Genomic DNA, 20353 nt, shown 5'->3' on the forward strand with positions numbered 1-20353 from the left:
CCTTTTGCTTTAGTTTTGGGGACCTCAGCAATTTCCAGATAAATATCCGAGCGAGCATGCTGTTGAGTACGAAGGGAGGATTTTGATCGCAAACTATGTGAACGCCGTTCTGGACCGCTGTTAAGGTGAGCAACTTGTTAATTAATTCTGCATTTAGACTGAAAACGTGCTTTAAACGAAGTGCTTGGTTTACTAAGACATCTGTCAAAACAAGTGATGAAAATGCAGTGTTTTGATGCATGTAATGTAGCGCGAGAGCTTTGTTTGTTGTCAGTAGTACAGAATGCTGTTTAGGAAATGTTGCGGTGTTCATTATCAAACCGTTTTGGCCACTGAGGTTTACGTGGTCATTTGATAGAAACTAACCTTTAGTAGATCGTCATCACTTAACCTCGCTTACAATAGGGTTCGTTGCACGTGCAAATTGCGCGCGCCTTTGCTTGGTTATATTTTTCCCAATGGAGCAGAGGTCTTGGGAAGCGTAGAAAGTGGTGTCTGGAGCCTTTGAGCCACCTTTGACCTCTGACACCGCTGTCAAGGAAACCAGAACTAAACTTCCCGCTGCACGAGCGCTGTTTGAGTGGATAGGCGTGATTTGAGGCATTTAGTTTGTGGTCGGAAAGGATCCAGCCAAGAGTCATTGTGTTTGAAATGTGAGTGCAGATTAATAGCAGATCCCAATGCTTATAATCTTGTGTTAGACCGTTTAGTTTCGTTTTGTGGTCCTTTCTGATGCGAAGTTGCGAGCTGGATGTTGTAGTAGATGAATGAATGAATCGTTGAGAGATGTGTACACTCGTTGCCTGGCTTACAATGGGACATTTTTAGTTGAGAAAATACATTGTAAATAAGTTGCATTTATTTTTTGTGACCGAGAGAACGTGCACATTATTTAAGGATACCGTTCAAAATAAAGACTAAAATGATGTAGACACTACAACATGTTCATGGTTGATGTAACGAATTGCACTAAAAATCATTAAAAGTAATCCCAAAAGTAAAAAAAAAAAAAAAAAAAAATACAAGTTCATTTACTAAAAAAAAAGACATCTAGACATTATTTTGACAACTGATGGATAAAACTTAGATAGAACCATTGATGGAGCCATGAACTATTTTGTTCCCTTTTTCAATCATCAGTCAGTGTCCATCACAATATGGAAGAAAAGAATAGCTACTTGTGTTTCATTGCAACTTTAATATGATGTGATCTTGTAGCTTAAATGCTGGTTTTGAAGCAGCATAGACAACCTATAACTACATCCAAAAGGAAGAAGGAAAAAAAGAGGAGATGGTGTCTGCTGTAAGGCTGTAAGACACTATATTTTTTAATAGTTTTTAGATGTAGTTTGCCAATGCTTTTTCTCCTTTACCCTCAGGCTCACTAAATCTAAACTATAACTCAACTCTCACTGCCTCCCAATTTGTCCTGCAGTATGTTTTGGCTGGCTGGACCTTGTGGCTTTCAGTGCTCATAGAAGAAACACGGGCACGTAATTTCATAGCAGAAGAAAGACTGTCTAAATACACAGAGTTGGTATATTATGTATCTGTCTTGCCAAAACAAGCATAGATTAAAGAGTCGTGAATGACAGGTGCTGAAGGAGCGTGGATGGAGGAGGAAGCAGAAGAATCACTGACTCGAGTGTTTCTCCTTTTTGTTTGTTTATAAATTTACTTTGATGTTACACTAAGAAAATTTGCTATATCTGATCACACGTGTATAGTGTTTGTGTTTACATATGCTTAATGTATTTAAATGAATGAAAAGTAATAGTTTTCATTGTAGTAAGAGGCATGTTATATTTGTAACGTGACCATTTTTAGCTGGTTACCTTTTTATTTTTGTTCCTGTAGCTCAACTGGTAGAGTAAGATGCTTGCAACGCCAAGAGTATGGGTTCGATTCCCATTTCTTCAGATGCATAAATGTAAACCTAAAGTGTTGGATTGTTGCAAACGACAGCATGCTGCAATTCTCCGTCCAGCTTTCCCTCAAGGCTATTCTCTGAGCCATTTTACAATGCAAGGTAGCATTTATTTTTGGAATCTTCTCCGCAAAGAGAGGAGGGAAGAGAGAGCGGATAACACAGAAATGAGAAGCGGAGTACAACCCAGAGCGCTGAGGAAATAGGGGAATGATTGTCACTAGGGGAGGGACGGACCAAGGAAAAAAGACATAGGGAGGGTGTGCTGGGGTAATGTGTTTTCGATTAGCAGGAGCACAACGACTCTAGTTTGACCGCTGTACTGTTAGATTTCCAAGTGAGTGTTAGAGGGAGACTGAATGAGTGAGAGGACGAAGAGAGTGACAGAACGGGGTGAAAGGGTAGGTCGGGCAGAGAACAAGAGAGGTGTGATTTTTCTTTTTTTTTTTGGATGGCCATGTGTGAAACGGGAAAGGGCGAATGGCAGAGAAAGGGCGTGTTAAAGTGAAATGGGGTGAGTAATTATAGTAAACAGTGAGAAGTGGGAGTAGAGAGAAGGAAGGCAGGACTCCAAGTTCTGGAGCGCGGTTTATAGTTGTGGTGATTACACAGAAAACGACTTTTTCAATATAAAAGACCACCACTAATGAAACAACACTCCGTAAAATGGCTCTTGGAGCTTTTTCTCGTGCCGAGCACTAAACGGCCGTAACCGTTCGTGTAGCATTCCAATGACCTAGGCGTTCTTAATAGACTTGTGTAATCTGTAAACCTTGGCTCTCAGCAGGAAATAAAGAAACTGTCCGCTTCTGTTGCTCTACCCTCTGTTTTTCCTTTTCTTTCCTTGTCTTTCATTCACTCTGCGCTTTTCTGATTGGCAGTCGTAAAAGGGCTCAGTAAGGTGACTGGATCCTCTGTCTCCCAGAGGGCCCTTTATTGCTGAGGTCACTGCTTGGACTCGCCTCTCAATGACTTGACCCTCAGAAAGCACCTGTGGTCGGTGCAGTACTAAATTACTCAGTGGCCTTTTGTTTTGGAGGGGTGTAAGGGGCATAAGGTTACTTTTGTCAAGCCCCCAGTACTTTTTTTGTGCATTCCAAAAATTTTTTTGTTCTCTGTATTTTAAAAACCAGGTCAATTTATAAGAAAAGTGATTGTAAAAAAAAAACAAAACAAAAAAACAAATGGGACTGGGGCTGGACTCCAAAAAAGTAGTGTAAAAGTGGTTGATACGCCACCTTGACATGAAACATTGAGTGTTTACATGTACAACAAAATGCTGATAACTATCAAAAATCTGTGTTATCATACATAGCTACCACATGAAAACCTTATCTCCAGTTTTGATGAAAAGGTAAACAGATACATTGGCACATTGAGTTAGTCTACTGATTAAAGTGCCGAGCCCGATAGAACGGCCGGGCAAAAATCAAAAGTTTGCTTTTTGTCAAATTGTTTGATTTTTATCTGGTAAAATGTGTTTAGATGATTTTACATGTTTTTGTTGTTGTTTTTTAAAGCATTATTCTTGTAAAATTGTGCACGTGATCATATTTGTTTATCAGAACACAATGTTTATCAGTGTAGTTGTAAAAAATGTATAAACAATTAATTGCCGCAAAAACATAATTCTTAGTGTATCATTCGGAACAATCCATAATCAAAAGTCTCTGTATAGTTTGGATATTAGTGACTAGCCTTTCTGTGTCCTTAGTTAGATCATTCAAAGTCGTATCTGTGGTGGTGATCCATGTTTGCAAAGCCATTCTGTTAATAATTAAATTAAAGGTTAAGGCTGTCTCAGAAGTGTGGCTAATTTGTCTTTAGTCGTAACACCCCCTCTCTTGTTTTATCTCCTCAGTTTGAAGGTGAGAGGGCTGGGCACTTGGGAAGGGACGACATTGCTTCAACCCAACAAGGATTTTTTTCCAACCTCTGCTTTCCCCCTTCCCCTTTCCCTCATTTCCACTTCCTTCTTCCTACCTGACATCTGCACAGTTCTCCAGTACCTGCTTATACCTGCGAGTGAGAACATACTGTCCCACTCAAGCCCCCCTTGTTCCCCAAATCACCAATGGATCAGAGGACACAGGGGGGGCCCTCTACGCCGCCCCCGCTCCCTGCCAACGCCCCTCCAGCAGAACGTGAGAAAGAGGGAGTAGGAGGAAAGAAGGATGATGAAGAGGAAAAGAAAAAGCGAGAGAAACCAAGAGATGGGGCACAAAGTGAAACTTGTGGTGCTGAAAGTGGGACTAGTGACCAGCAGCAGCAACCCACACAGTTCTCGGTCAAAGAAACCAGTTACTCTGAGGGCAATGTCAAGCTCAAGATAGGCCTACAGGCCAAGCGCATGAAGAAGCCTCCTAAGATACTGGAGAACTATGTGTGTCGTCCAGCCTTCCGAGCCACTGTAAGGCATAGTGGAGGACGAGGCGGAGCGCGTGTTAATCGTGGGGCCGGAGCCAATGATGGGAACAGCCACACTTCTAGCCCAAGTTGTGGAAAAGAAGGAGAGAAAAGCCCCTCTGTCAGCCGGGGAGCACCTCTATCTTCTAACGCTTCAGCTGCTGCATCTCCCTCACCTTCTCTTCCTCCTCCTGTTTCCACCAGCCCAGTCACTCCTGTGAATGGAAGTGCTCCAGCAAAAAGGGTAAGGTTGTTTAACTTCTCACATGGCATTTCAGATGTCTAAGACATTGTAAATAAAGAAAGAGACTAGCTGAAGTTACACAACATGCAACCCAATAGTGACATGATTGAAGGTCTAGACAAACTCAAACGACCCTCTTATTCCACTTTCCTTTCACTAAGATAATGTGGTTTCATCAGATAAACAAGCTTTGCAAATCTTGCCACATTTTCTTTCTCACTCTCGTCTCTTTAGGTCACGTAAACACTCATTTTCTTCATTTTTTTGTTCATTCCACACTTTTTTGTTTGATTCAGGGCACCCTGCTGTTCAGTCATTTTTTGTTTCTTCAAATTTCTTTGCCTCAATTTTATGCAATAATAACTTGTAACCCTATTTGTCTGTAACTCTTTCCCTCCTCTGTTTCACACACATCTTTCCTTTCTCCTCCCATCTCCCCCTAAAATCATTCTGCTGTTTTATTGATTTGGAGGGGAAAAAAACAAGTCGTAATGTTCCAAAATTCAATCAATAAACAGTAGCATAAACATAAAATTAGATTAGCCTATTTTGGAAATATCTAGGTGAAAAACAGCAGAGTTTTGTCACACTTTCGTCATTATTTCAATACATCATTATTTCTTTGTGTTCCATGATTTTCATATTACACTGTTAAAGTTAAAGGTATGTAAAATTACTTTCATTGTTTCCTTCTATTTATGCGCATAGGCTCCTCCAAAACTTGCCTGTAAGTCTGAGGGAAAAGCTGATGCAAAATCTGTTGCTTCTTCAGAGAGACCCCTTAATCTGCATCGCCCCATGACAGAAAGCAAATCACCCTCCTCTGGAAAGAAAAACCATGTTCCACAAACCAACTCTGCTCCTGCCCCATCACCACCGACAATGCCCCCAGCTGCTACATCACTACAGGACCCCAAAACAGATGGTATCTTAACTCCTCAGTACAATTTTCCTGAGGGGCAGAAAGAACAAGAAAGGGGAATTTCCACCTGGGGTACTCCTACAGTAACTGAGAAGCTTGCTCAGCTCATAGCTACATGCCCGCCTTCAAAGTGCCCTAAGCCAAAAGCCCGGAAGGTGTCACCAGCTCCAGCACACAGTAGCTCGCCTCCCTTAATTTCTAATCTGCAGCGCCCTGAACGGGCAATGGCCAATAGAAACACCTATTCCAGGGCGGTGCACCTTGCCCCACCACCACCGGTATCACGGCCTCCAGGTCGACCTTATGGGTCCAAAAATAAGGACAGTATCCTGGAGAAATTTTCTGGCACCTCTGGAAAAGATGAATCAGATGGACTTTCAAAGGGGGTCACCAGTAGCAACAGCAGCACAACCACCACCACTAGTACAGCACTGTCTCAAAACAGTAGCCGCTTGACGACGACGTCCACAAGTAATAGCACTGACAACAGTACCACCAATGGAATGAAATCTCAGTCTCGTCTTGGGCATTGCCCATCTCATTCTTCCTCCACGAATTCTCTTTCATCACCACCATCTTCCTCTTCTTCATCCTCCTCCTTAGAAAGAATAGGAAGTACAGGCTGTCACATGGGTTTGCCAGGCTCACTAGCCTCACGGTCTAGAGCGAGCCCTTCCCAGATAGAGGAGTTTACTGAGAAAGACAAAGAGCGTGACCGAGACAAAGACATGGACAGTGCCAGAGATTTAGGTAAGGGCTCAACACCAGCAATGCCAGGGAAGCAAGATTCTAAAGAAAGGTGTTCTTTGCCAGCTCCTCGAAGTGAGAGTGGTAAGAGCTCAAGCCCAGTCAAACGTAGTCCCAATCAGGAAAGTCGTGTTAGTGGGGTACCAAGTCCTGCTGAGTCCACCAAATGCACTATTTCACCTTCATACCCTTCTGGTGCCAGCAGGAGCCCCCCACCTCTGTGCGACGACACTGGGGCTCTATCTCCTGCATCACCAACTGAGCAGGATTCAAAGCCTCTTAAGAAGCGGCGAGGACGACGGCCTCGCTGGACGAAGGCAGTGAGTCGCACCCACAAGACTTTACATGAGGCTGCTTCTAACCATCAGAAACCAATGCCATCAGGGCTTTCCTCCTCATCTCCCTCAGTGGAACGGACTCCCACTGGTAATTGCATGTCCCCTTTTGCTTCAGAATTTTTTGATTCTTCACCCAAGAAGAGGGGACGGCCCAAGTCTAAAATGCCTCGGTTAGATGCACCAGCACGTGGCCGCACCCCAAACAAACTGATACCCTCAAAAGTCTACTCCAGTCTGTTCAAATCTAAGGAAGAGCAGGATCCCCCTGTTTTGCACCCTGAAGTGGACTTTAATCCACCTAAACTCATGCAAAGAAAGCGAGGGCGACCCAAGCGCTCGCCACCAAACCTTCCACAAGAGGCCCAGCCCCCAACACTTGCTCCTGAGTCAGGGGATACTTCAGTTGGTGAAAAACCTTTTCGTAATAAAGGCAACGGGCAGCTCATTATGAAGACGATTATAGGCAAGATTAATAAAATGAAGACAGTAAAACGGAAGAGGCTCCTGAGCCAGATACTGCTTGGGCCAAAACCAGGGACTGAGCAGGAAAGCTCCAGAAGCAGCATAGCGCCAGGGGCAGGGGCTGCTACAAAACCTTTATCATCACTTGCTGCTACATTTGGGGGCAAATTAGGACCCCAGATAAATGTTAGCAAAAAGGGGACAATATATATGGGTAAAAGGAGGGGTCGTAAGCCAAAAACATCAGCTAATCCCTCCCCAGGTGCCCCCACGCCACCCCCTGAACCTTTCTTATCACCAAACACTTCATCCCCACACAATCATCACCAGTCACAGGCCTTGCAAAACCAGCAACACCAGTTGCCTCCGTCTGAGGTGTTCCCTTCTCCATCACTTTCGCAGTCAAGTGGGGGCCAGAGTCCCATTAGTGATGCTAGTTTTGTTGAGCCTGGCTCAGTGCATTTCTCATCCCACCCACACTGCAGCCATTCCCATCAGGGCCACCACTCATTCTCCTTTCCCCCACCTACATTTTCAGCCCCCTCTGCTCGCACTGTAGCAAGCTCCTCCTCATCCACAGCAAACCCATCTCAAAAGAAATCTTCTTGCAGGGGCTACCACCATCACCACCACCACTACAGGCAGCACTACCATTATCAAAAGTTTTCTCCTCCAAGGCCACTATTGCCCACGTCTCCTGCTCCTCTTAGTGAGCTGAAGGAGGCCACACCTTCCCCAGTCAGTGAATCCCACAGCGAAGAGACGGTACCCAGTGACAGTGGCATTGGGACAGACAACAACAGCACCTCAGACCGTGGGGAAAAGGCTGGTAGTGCAAGTGGCTTAGCTGGTGTAGGGGTCTCGCAGGGTATGGCAAGTGGACTCTTAATGCCTGGTGTCATAGGTCCTGCCTTGGGAGCTGGAATGGGGCTTTCTTCGAGAGGTAGAAAGAGGCACTCATCTTCAGTTCACTTGGAACGTCCCTCACCTACACCCTCCCCGCTTGGAGCGAGGGCATCACCTGATACAAGAAGACCACACCCAGCTGCCCCATCTCCTGCTTTGGTTGGACATAAAGAGAAGCATAAGCATAAGTGCAAACGCCGTGGACATGGCTGCCCTAGTTATGACAAACTGAAAAGGCAAAAGCGCAAACGCAAGAAGAAGTATCTGCAGCTGCGGTCACGTCGGCAAGACCCAGACTTTTTGGCTGATTTGGATGAGATCTGTGTGCAGCTCAGTGAAATACGAATTGGACATCGCACACCTACACTTCGTTTGGGTAGCAGTTTGGGTCTGGGTACTGGGGCCACAGGCCCGGGCCGTGGATCTGCTATGGGAAGTGCCAGAGCCAGCAGCAGCCTTGGAGGTGGAACCAATCCGCCACCACATCACTATCTACATAGAGACCTCTTGCCCACAATCTTCAGAATAAATTTTAGTGGATATTATTCACCCCACCCAGCCTACCCATGTGATTCACTTCATTATGTCCGTAAGCCAGATCTGAAAAAGAAAAGAGGGCGACCACCTAAGCTCAGAGAATCTATATCAGAAGTACCTTTTGTACCTGGGTTAGGCTTTCCCCTCTCCGGCGGAGGTTTTTATCACCCTTCTTATGGTGTACCATACTCTTCTGCCCCATTGGGACTTGGCTACTATCGTGGTTATACCCCAGCAAGTGCCCTGTACCCCCACCCCCATCACCAGGCTCCCCACTCTGGCCCATCCCACCATGTTCATTCCCCTTCTTTTCCTCCACCTCCGCCCCCTTCCTATGTCCATCATCATCACCCATCTCACTTGCTTCTTAACCCCTCAAAATTTCACAAGAAGAAACATAAGCTGCTTAGGCAGGAATATCTAGGTGGTGGTCGTTCATCAGTACTCTATCCTGCAGTGTCATCCGAGCTGTCATTTGGCTGGCATCACAAACACAAGCATAGGCACAAGCACCGTGATCGCTGTGGGGAAGAGGAGGGTGATGATGTTGGTGGAGTTGTAGGTAGCATTGGAGGCAGAAGTGGAGGAGGTGAGGGTTTGGGGGTCGGAAGAGGTGAGCGAGGGAGTGTAGAGTCCCTGCAGCGTTGCAGGTTCAGCCGAGATGGCTCTGCTGACTCCAGTGCTAACAAACAGGCAGCTTCTGCCAACTCCCCTTCCTCTTCCTCCTCATCTTCTGCAGAACGGTACAAGCGAAAAGAAGCTTCAATGTCTTGTCTTGGGCCTTCGCGACTGTCTTTGGGCAGCATGAGCCGGGGGCATCATCCTGTTGACTCCTGGTTCAGGATGGGAAGTTCTGAAACCGATTACTCCAAACTCTCTAGAAACCAGTCCCTTTCTGGGTCTGGTGTATTCTCTGAAGGACATATGCAAAATACAGTTGAGTGCTCAGAGAGTGATGAAGAAGATGCTGCCTCCCCTATTGAGGAGGCAGAGACCAGCCACCACACCAACTTGTTCACATCTGCACTCTCTCGAACATCCCTCAAAGGGAGTCGCAGCAAAAAAGGTGGAACATCAGAGAGCCCTAGTCTTTCACGGTTGGACCGGACGGTGAGAAGGGATCGTTCCACATCTGCAGAAAGAAGAGAAATGGGTAAGTGAGAAATCTTACATATTCTGATAACTAATGCTGATATTGTGAAGGTTACTAGACATGCAACATGTTTGTGCTATGGCTACAGTTTACATTACAACCATGCTCAGTTTAATAATGTCCTTACATTTTTTTTTTTTTTTACATATTGTTGTCAAACAACTGAATGCAAATCTGGGCTTGAGCTTCCTGAGGTGACCCAAATTTAGTTTGACATTTGTGAAGGTTGCAAAATTAATGCAGTGAAATGTAGTCACTCCCCAAATATAGTTTTATCTCAGCGTCCTCCATAATTCTGTGCTAAAATTTTATTGGACGTCACTTACTTCAGTGCATGCCACAAATTTATGATTCTTTTCCAGTACTTCCTATCAGGGTTCCAATTAGATTTCAGGGCCAGGCCATCAAATCAAAAACCTTTTGCATGGTTTGTTTAAAGGGATTGATATGAGACTGGTTGAAGTTGCAGCTTGTCATTAAAGGTCCTACAGTATAATACCTAGTCTACTAAAGGCTAGTTCCAGCATAAATTCTTCTGCACTCCCAACAGCTGTGGGATTCCAAACAGGCTAAATTTCTTCACACTCACACATACACACACCTGCTCAAATGTTACAGTGCTGAACCAGGTGAAATGGAGCAATTTTCATAATAGAACAGGCTCTCAGTCATGCTATGATGGGTGGACAGTGTGTTTGTGTATATGTGCTCATGCATAGAGGGTCCCTAGTGAGATGACAAAGTGTAGTATGTAATCCAGGATTAGAGCTCAGGACATGAGGTCATCCAACGGTCAATGGCTGCACCATTAATTCACTGTAGCAGCGAAAGCAAGAAACTGATGAGAGAGTAAAAGAGGAGGATTAAGTGCTGGAGAAAAATGGGGCTGATAAAAAACAAGAATAAGACTAAGACTCTGAATATAGATATGCTGGCTAAGGCAGTCATTATGATTTTTTTTCAGCAAAGCGCTAACCAGAAGTATTAAACCCCGACTACTACGCGTCTCGCATGGAGAAATTGTGGGGGAAAAAATACAATGAAATAGAATGATACGGAAGGATGGGTTTGACTGATTGAAAGATAAGATGAAGAGAACATAATAGACTAGACTGTGTTGAAAAGTGAGTTAGACTGAGAGTAAGTTAATTAAAGGGATAATGGAGGATAGAGGGAACACATTTAAGGAGGCCCTGCACACATGAACACATGTAGCTGTTTTTTTTTTTTTTTTTTGCTGAATCTGTGAGGCAGTTATTTTCATCTACATCAGAATTTGGCTATTAGGAGATGAGTATCTTTTCTACACAATTTATAATCCAATTTATCTCCTCAACTCCCCATTCTTTTATTTAAAGTCAATTCAGCAATACATGCTGCTAACAGTTCTTTGGTGTACACTAGCTTTTATTTGATTTAGATTTTTTTTGCATTGTGTTACACACATAACACATGGGATGGGATGTAGGGCAATGGGGAGACTTCTGTTAATTGTTGTTCTAATTTGTTTAGTTTTTCAGCGACTCAACCCACCTTTTGTTTTAATATCACAGGAAATGTGTCTGGCACACAGAACCGAGTTGGCCAGTCCATTGTTCCTGAGGTTTCTGAGGGTCCACATCATCGGCACCACCATCACCACCACCCTCCCCTATCCCTCTCACACTCTGCCTCTTGCCTTTCTCACTGCACTCTCGACCAGCCTGGAAGCGTCACAGCTCTCCGGCCCTCCAGCCGCCAGGCTAGTCCGTCCACGGGCTCCTCCCAGCCTGCATGCTGTCATGACTCCCCCCCTTCACATCACTCCCACCGGCCCCCTCCCAGAAACAACCTGCACCATGTCAACAAGATCCTTCGTGCAAAGAAGCTCCAGAGGCAAGCGCGCACAGGAAACAACATGGTGAAAAAACGAGGCCCAGGGCGTCCCCGCAAGCACCCACTGCCCTCGCCTTCCCCATCGCCCCCACCACAGACATCTGAACAAGAGAACCACCCTTTACCTGAAAGGCACAGAGGAAGTGGACTTTGGGAGGGAGACACCGTGGTTGACGTCATTGAGTCTGTGATACAGAGTCAGCGCAGAAAGGGAGGCAAGAGAAAACGCTGGGAAAGGGAGACAGAAGGAGGCGATGAGGAAGAAGAGGAACCAGCGGAGGAAAGAGAGGGGGAGGAAGAAGAAGAACGACCAGCTGCTAGAGAGGAAGATGTGATGGCAAGAGCTAGAACAGACGGAGGGAGGGGATGGTTGACACAGGAGGAAATGCATTGTTTTCGCAAGTATGTGGTACAAAATATGCAACTGTTCAACATTTCGATTTTTATTTCTTTTGGAAAAAATGAATACTTTCATTCAGCAAGTATGCATTAAATTGATCAAAAATGACAGTAAAGACATTTGTTATAAAAAGTTTTCAAATAAATTTTGTTTTTGTGAACTTTGTATTCATTAAATAATTTTAAAAACAGTTTTCAATATTGATAATGAGTAATTGAGAACCATTTCACCATATTAAAATGTTTTCTGAAGTATCTTGGATTCCTAAAGACTGGAGTAATAGCTTTGAATGAACACAGATCAGCATGCAAGCTTGAAATAAATATGATACATTGCGTGACATCTCCAAAACCTGTTTAAAATCAACATGAAATCAAAATCGACCAATTTTCTTCCTTTAAAACATCTTTGTCTCCATATCCTGAACAAAAAACCTTCTGTCGAATTTATTTTCTCTGAAATTTCCTTTTCATACTCCTGCACACCTTTAATGCTGCTGTAATGATCAAATCAATTGAATGTTGAATTAAACACCACAAAAGTCTTGGGCCCAGTTCCACAGACAGTGCTTAGACTAAGCCAGGATTAGGCCATAGTTCAGTTAGGACATGTGAGTAAAACATATTTAACATGCCTTTGAAAAAACATTACTGGTGTGCATCTTGTGACAAAACAAAGGCCCTGATATATTTTAAAATCAGTCAGTGCTAATTCCTTTCAGTTGAAACAGCTCAGGATTACATTTTAGTCTGGGACCAGTCTTCAAAGTCTTGTCTTTGAAACTGAGGGTTAATCTCATAATAAACTACTGCTTTTCTTTGCAGCGCTCTGGAGGGAAAACCTGATGGCCAATCCTCCCCGGACCGCACAGGCCCTACTTCGGTGGAACAAGCCCCAAACCCATCAGTGACCAGTCAGCGGGAGAAGAGAGTTGCTAGACCACCCAAAAAGAAGTTCCAAAAGGCTGGGCTTTACTCTGATGTGTACAAGACTGATGAGTAAGGATGAACAGACTCCTCAAGCCCGTCTTATTACCTAACATTCACATATATAAAATAAACTTAACCTGTCTCCATTTCCCTATCAGTCCTCGCAGTCAGCTGCTACAGCTAAAGAAGGAGAAGTTAGAATACACTCCAGGTGAACATGAGTATGGCCTTTTTCCTGCCCCCATTCATGTTGGTGAGTTTTTCATTTAAGCATAGCTTGTAGTTCTAATAATCTGCAGATTTTCACATGCATCAGTTAATTTAGCTCTATATCTAATTGCAGTTCGGTGGACCGTTTGATTTAGATTCATTTTTCAACCTAACAGTTTTAAAGAACTATTATTTCACCGAGTAAGCTTGTGGACTTGCCGGTATACTGCTTTCTTTGTCATTTCTAACCAGTTCATTATGTATGGCCCCATGGGCAATCAGGCTGATTAGTTATGGTTTATGAGTTATGAGGTGATTAGTTGATTCAATATTGGAATGGCACAGCCTCAAGTGAAAGGACAAAGAGATTGAATTAATAACTGCTATTTGTCTTCGGTGTTTGTCCAGGGAAATACTTGAGACAGAAACGTGTTGATTTCCAGCTGCCTTATGACATCCTGTGGCTTTGGAAACATGATCAGGTAGCTCCTTAAAACCACATCTTTCTCAGAGTAGACAGCTGCATTTGTCATTTTATGTTTTTTGCTTCAAAATCGTTTTATTAATCGGTGTTTTGGTCTTGGTTTCCAATAAACATCATTTAAACAAGATACATTTTTTGCAGGATAATAATATTAAGTTTATTATTAAGTTTTCATCTTCAATTAAGTTCATTTTTCTTCCCTCCATTGGCAAATGCATCTCCCCTGGGTATAAGTATAAATCTATCAAAATGTAGTAAGGTTTATGCTCCTTTATGAAAAATATTTTGGTAATATAAATAAATTAAACTTATTTTCTGAAAACATGTTTTAATATCTTAAAAATTATTTGAAGCAGTTTATTCCATAAACTAAAGGATACATTTTTGTTCTTTTGTAGCTCTACAAGAGACCTGACGTGCCTCTTTACAAGAAGATCAGATCCAGTAAGGAGATTTTCATTCGTTTTTGTCACTACCCATAAGCTCAACAACTATGTAGAGCTTGTGTTTCCATAAATATACTGATTTGACAGGACCGGGAGTTGTAGATTCCTTCCTTACTAACCTGCTCTCATTCTTGTACACTTTGTGTTTTGCATGCGTATGTTTGCAAAGGTTTGAAACTAATGTAATATTTTCCCTCTTAGATGTCTATGTGGATGTGAAACCTCTTTCTGGGTACGAAGCCACTACCTGTAACTGCAGGGCGCCTGAAGAGGACAGTGAGAAGGGCTGTCAGGATGACTGCCTAAACAGGTAAGAGGTGTACGCCTTCTCCTCTGTTTACTCATTAGTGCAGCTGTGGAACCCATGGTTTTCTTATCTCTGTCTGCCTCAGGATGATCTTCGCTGAGTGTTCTCCGAGTACATGTCCATGTGATGATCAGTGTGATAACCAGCGTATCCAGAGGCATGAGTGGGTGCAGTGCCTCGAGCGCTTCCGGGCTGAAGGGAAGGGCTGGGGGATTCGAACCAAGCAGCCTCTACGCTCCGGCCAATTTATCATCGAGTACTTGGGAGAGGTGGTCAGTGAACAGGAATTCAGGTTAGCCTCATTTTGGCTTTAAACAAAGTAGAGACATACTTCAGTTAGTTTTAACATGCAACAGTTTGGTCAATTCCAATGTAATGTGAAACTCAAATGTTATTTCTAAACCTTTTCAGGAATTAAATGTGTGTGTATATGTTTTTCTATTTGTATTTTTTGTAAGCAGAATACTGCCACAAAATCCGAGCAAAATCGCAAACCATTAGAACATATCTTATGTTTAATACAGCTGGAAATACAATACCTTAAAAAAATACGTAAAGCAAAATTAAACTACCATTTGTAATAGCTTAAATTAAAAGTGTGCACAAAATTGCACAAAGATATAAACATTTAAAACATTCTAACTTAGAAGTAGAGGGTAGCAACCAAAGGCTGTAGAATACCCAAGATGTGTCACTCGTGAAGTTTTGTATGGGGAAAAATGCAACCCTTGATATGGCTGTTCAATCGCAAGAAGCTCCGCCTTCTAAATGAAAGAGCCAATCACTAATCGGTAAAGTCGGTTCATCACTACAGCTGATGTTAGAAGTCCCGGTGACTGCAGAAACAGTCAGTGCTCTGAGACGTGCGCTTAGGACTGCACATGCGCACTGGCTGATCTAGCCTGAATAATACACTTTTTATAACGTTATTAGAGCAAAATAAACAACATTTAAGATCCAGTTATTGTCAGATTTCTTTGGTGATTTTTAAATATGAAATTTAATTGCAAGCGGTCTTATGAAGCGAAACGATTGGTCTGTGCAAGAAACGTATTTACAGCATTTTTTTTTTTCTTTTTTTAGCATTTTTTATATATATTTTCGTTTTTGACTTCATAATGATAGCACAGTTTAGAGTTGACGAAGCGAAGTGGGAGAGAGAGAGAGGGAGTAGGGCGACATTGGGAAAGGCTTTTAGTTTAGTTTTACTTGATTGACCATTTGATCTGCTGTTCCAAAGAATATTATCATACATTCAACAAGTCTGTTTTGTGTTTAGGAGTCGCATGATGGAGCAGTACTTCTCCCACAGTGGTCACTACTGTCTGAACCTGGACAGCGGCATGGTCATCGACAGCTACCGCATGGGCAACGAGGCTCGCTTCGTCAACCACAGCTGCGAGCCCAACTGTGAGATGCAGAAATGGTGAGTCAAACAAAACCGTTGATGAGTCACTGAAGAAGCACGCTAATAAAATTCCATCAGCTTCTGATGTTCTGATTCCGAAAGGTCATTTTTAACGATGAGTCACTGGGGACGTGGATGACCACAAGTACTGAGTGAGCAATGACTTTATCCTTTAGAAATGGCTGTATTATGAATAAACCATAGTCATGTTGAACAAATGAAAGCAGAAGAGGTCACTGCTGTTGAAACTGTTGTTTCATAAATGAGCTTAATTAGTCAAAATCTGAAGGGTTATATATTAGCAACAGGATTGTGAACTCAAGATCCAGGTCAGTGACCAACATCTGCTTGATAACGTAACACAATTACACACACATTAGGTGTTGGTGTTCACACACAGTCCACAGAAAAATGTAATCTCTTCCATCTCTTGCTCGGTCTACATTTTTCTTTTTCACACACACATACACACATTAAAAACAGTGCTTGTAGGCTGGATGGTGGCAGATCATCCATCTTGTCACAGAAGAGCGATTATCTGTAGCTTGTGTTTTAGGGTGGGGGACACAGCTGTGCTGCCCAGTGGTTAGCTGTTAGAGCACACACACACCCACACACCCACATCTGTGGCAAAATGGCCTCATTCTACCTTATTGCATAATGTACAACTCAACCTACTTGTTTAATATCAAACCCAGAATGCTTTGTCGCTTGAGTTCATTTGCTTTCGAGGCTCAACATTAATATGCATTCGTAGCTATGCAATATTATATTAAAGCAGTAAGACAGACAAGGCTTTTAACATGGTTACACTACAGTTCAACAGGAAATTGATCAAAAGTGACAGCAGATGTCTACAATGTTGCAAAAAAGAGTCCTGAAAAAAATGTATCCTGGTTTCCACAGAAATGTTAAACAGCACAACTGTTCAGTGTTGATATTAAAAAAGGAATGTTTCTTGAGCAAGAAAACGGGTTATTAGACTGATTTAATAGTCAAGAAACTTGACCAAGGTTGAGTTGAGTTTAAATCGTCTGTCTGTCCGTCTTTCAGGTCGGTGAATGGAGTGTACCGTGTTGGTCTGTTTGCTTTGAAAGACATCAACAGCGGAACAGAGCTGACATACGACTACAACTTCCACTCCTTCAACACCGAAGAACAGGTACGCTGGAAGAGTTGCGGCCACCCGTATCCTCCATGTCAGGAACGTGCCTGTCTGAAGCATGTACATACATGTGCACAGTGTGTGTATGCAGCTGTGTTTTGTAGCGGATGCTTGTACTTCATTCGTCCGGATCGGTGGTGTTGATTCAGTCACTCATAGCCGCTTAAGAATTTCAGCCACTAGAGTTTAGAAGACTTGAGAATTTATATATTTTTTTGTAAGCTTTTATTGTTTTTTATTGTTATAATATTTCACATTAACAAGGTTTATTACCTCTGATAGTTTACATTTATTTCCCTTTTTTTAGCACTTTAACATCAGGTTTTTGATATGCTGGTGGATTGGATCTGTAGTAGATGTTTAACATTTTCCTCTTGCTTGCCAAATGATAATGTTTCTCTGCTCTTGTTGCTATGCAGCAAGTCTGCAAGTGTGGCTCAGAGTGTTGCCGTGGCATCATTGGCGGCAAGAGCCAGCGAATCAATGGGCTGCCTGGGAAAGGGGGCGGATCGGGGGGCGGAGCCCGGAGGCTGGGAAGACTGAAAGAGAAACGCAAGTCCAAACACTCACTGAAGAAACGGGTATGACACAGTTCATTCAATAATGATGCACTACTATTTGCTACAGTAGCTGCTAGTACAACATTTCCCTAATGCAAAACCATTATTTTGTATTTATTCCTTTAAGGAGGAAGAGTCCAGTGACAGCAGCAAATTTTACCAGCACCTTTTAATGAAGCCTATGTCAAACAGAGAGCGGTAGGATGCCATCACACACTGGTTTTAAAGGGTCATATTTTGCACCATTTACCAATTAACATAATTTAATTTTACATTTGGCACATTGAAATAAACAGTGACTTTATAAGAAACAATCTCTAATATAATAGACCATTCTCTCACACTCAGACATCGTCCGCTGGTTTCTTGTTTAATTTAGGAACTTTGTGGTGAAACATCGAGTCTTCCTGCTGCGGAATTGGGAGAAGATGCGGGAGAAACAGGAACTTCTGAAGCGAGAGGGAGAGAGAGAGCGAGAGAGGGAGAACAGTGGGCTGTCTCTTTACACACGCTGGGGAGGAGTCATCCGCGATGATGGCAACATCAAGTCAGGTGTGTGGACACGCGCACAATTCATCAGCTTGAATCTCAAGTTTGTCATTATTCTGCTTCGAGTCTTCAGGTAAACGCTGCACGGTTAGCATTGTGTGTTGCTTTTTTCCAGATGTATTTCTGACTCAGTTCTCAGCGCTGCAGACGTCACGCTCTGTGCGCACACGCAGACTTGCGGCAGCCGAGGAGAACACGGAAGTTACACGCACTGCACGCCTGGCACACATCTTCAAGGAGATCTGTGACATGATCACAAGCTACAAAGGTAAACCGACACTCATTCATTCACACAAACACCATCATACTTTAAAAAATAAATTGTATTATGCAAAGCATGAAGCAAAGGTCGTAATCATGGTGTAGACATTGATTTTAACATGCACTTGTAGTTAGTGAGACAGTCGGTTGTCTAGACTGAAATCGGTTGTGAACTTATTACCATGTGCTGACACTCATTACTTGCTTGATGGAAATCTCATTTGAAATGATGTAGTTATGCTAAATTCAATCAGTTTCTTATGTGATTCTGCAAAAATCTGCATTTTAGAATGTTGATTTTAGTTTCAATCTAATTGTAGTGCATTCTTGTTTTATTGCCTCAGTGTCATGAGACTTCCTTTCAGTTAAACACACTGCATATGAAATATGAGATAATCAGTTCCTTTCTTGTTCTTTGAAGATTCATCTGGTCAGACTCTTGCTGCTCCGCTGCTTAACCTCCCTTCTAGGAAGAGGTGAGAACAATATTATGTTCTTAGTACAAATGATTTTCCATATAAATATGTACTTTTTGAATATTTGGTGCAGTTAAAGGGTCTACAAAGGTTGTCAGTGACTTGCAGATATAGTTCTTATAACATTTTGAAGTATTAGTAACTGTAGTGAGAACAATCAAAGATGTGTGTTATGGTCACTGTAACATCTTCATCCTTCATGCCAATACTTACCTTTTGTGATATGTCCATATGCGAAAACAGGAATGTACAGTACTATGAGAAGGTCACCGATCCGCTAGATCTCAGTACCATAGAGAAGCAGATCCTCACTGGACACTACAAAACCGTCGAGGCATTCGATTCGGACATGCTGAAAGTGTTTCGTAATGCTGAGGTTAGTCCCACTTCTCTTATACTCATGGCTCTCAAATAGGGGTGGGCGATATGAACAAAATCTTATGTCACGATATGAGTTTATTATTTATTTATTTATTTATTTTTACAAAAGTGATTTGTCAAGAGCACTGAGAGATTTTCTCTCATTTGCTGTTTGATTAATATAAATGACAGACAGCAGGATTATTAGACTGCTGTCACTTTAAGAGCTGCCCGCATCCACTATACTATTACGTGCGTTTACCCACCGCATGGTGTATGATGATGACTTTGCCATGTCATTATACGTAAGGAATGATAACTATAATATAACTAAAATAACTATAGTTAATAAAACCATTGTAATTAATGTAACAAGTACTCAAAGTATGACAAATCACTTCAAAGTATCTTCTCTGTCATATTCCGCATTACTTTCCTTAATCTCTCTTGTACTTTTCCTTATTCTCAACAGAAATATTATGGCCGTAAGTCTGCTGTGGGTCGTGACGTGTGCCGGCTGAGGAAGGCGTACTACGGTGCGCGTCATGAGGCTGCTGTACAGATCGATGAGATTGTGGGCGAGACGGCCAGTGAGGCCGACAGCTCTGATTCGCTAGAGAGAGACCACGCCCACCATCAGCATGATGGAGGGGGCAGCCATGACAAAGACGATGATGTGATCCGCTGCATCTGTGGCATGTACAAGGATGAGGGGCTCATGATCCAGTGTGAGAAGTGCATGGTATGTGCTCATACTTAAGATTAGGGATTTGAATCCCTAATCGCCTTTTTGAGGAGAGTTCTGTGGCATTTCTTTTCAAAGTGACTAAACTAAAGATTTTCACCTTGTAGACAGGCAAGGTGTGATCAGATTTCATATCTAGGTAAATTAATATAACAATTAATATAAAATTATATAATTAATATAATATAGTCTTGAGAATACAGTCTTGAATATATATATATATATATATATATATATATATAGACACACACACACACACTAGGGGTTGCACGAATCCTGATTTCTACTAGTTGATTTTTTTATTAAAAAAATACTCAAGTTACTCGACTACTTGTGGCTACTGTAAATGAAAAGACATTAAATAGTTTTTTTTAATCAATAAACGCTTATTAGTTCATAGCCGTATGCAACAATTACACACATAAATTGTCAAAACGTTATAATTGACATATTTACATTTTCCTGTAACAGCCAGCATCTGTATCTGTATTTGTATCTGTAATAATCACAAAATGTTTATCTGCATTCAGATACAA

The 20353-nt window shown here is 42.4% G+C and overlaps 1 protein-coding gene across 3 annotated transcripts in view; it reads left to right on the top strand.

Moving 5' to 3' along the window:
• ash1l (ash1 (absent, small, or homeotic)-like (Drosophila)) overlaps window positions 1-20353 on the top strand; it is a 29431-nt gene that overhangs the window by 988 nt on the left and 8090 nt on the right. For all 3 annotated transcript variants that reach the window (XM_026289803.1, XM_026289802.1, XM_026289804.1), the window contains exons 2-20: window positions 14-125; window positions 3789-4577; window positions 5286-9642; window positions 11196-11919; window positions 12742-12915; window positions 13005-13099; window positions 13465-13538; window positions 13939-13984; window positions 14188-14296; window positions 14379-14585; window positions 15573-15719; window positions 16755-16863; window positions 17286-17447; window positions 17554-17624; window positions 17806-17978; window positions 18091-18243; window positions 18658-18712; window positions 18956-19088; window positions 19545-19814. In XM_026289803.1, the coding sequence (XP_026145588.1) occupies window positions 4002-4577; window positions 5286-9642; window positions 11196-11919; window positions 12742-12915; window positions 13005-13099; window positions 13465-13538; window positions 13939-13984; window positions 14188-14296; window positions 14379-14585; window positions 15573-15719; window positions 16755-16863; window positions 17286-17447; window positions 17554-17624; window positions 17806-17978; window positions 18091-18243; window positions 18658-18712; window positions 18956-19088; window positions 19545-19814 (7635 nt within the window). In that variant the 5' untranslated portion in view covers window positions 14-125; window positions 3789-4001. The remainder of the gene's footprint in view (window positions 1-13; window positions 126-3788; window positions 4578-5285; window positions 9643-11195; window positions 11920-12741; window positions 12916-13004; window positions 13100-13464; window positions 13539-13938; window positions 13985-14187; window positions 14297-14378; window positions 14586-15572; window positions 15720-16754; window positions 16864-17285; window positions 17448-17553; window positions 17625-17805; window positions 17979-18090; window positions 18244-18657; window positions 18713-18955; window positions 19089-19544; window positions 19815-20353) is intronic.

Source organism: Carassius auratus, chromosome 19, assembly GCF_003368295.1.
Source record: "Carassius auratus strain Wakin chromosome 19, ASM336829v1, whole genome shotgun sequence".
In the NCBI taxonomy this organism is placed as follows: Eukaryota; Metazoa; Chordata; class Actinopteri; order Cypriniformes; family Cyprinidae; genus Carassius; species Carassius auratus.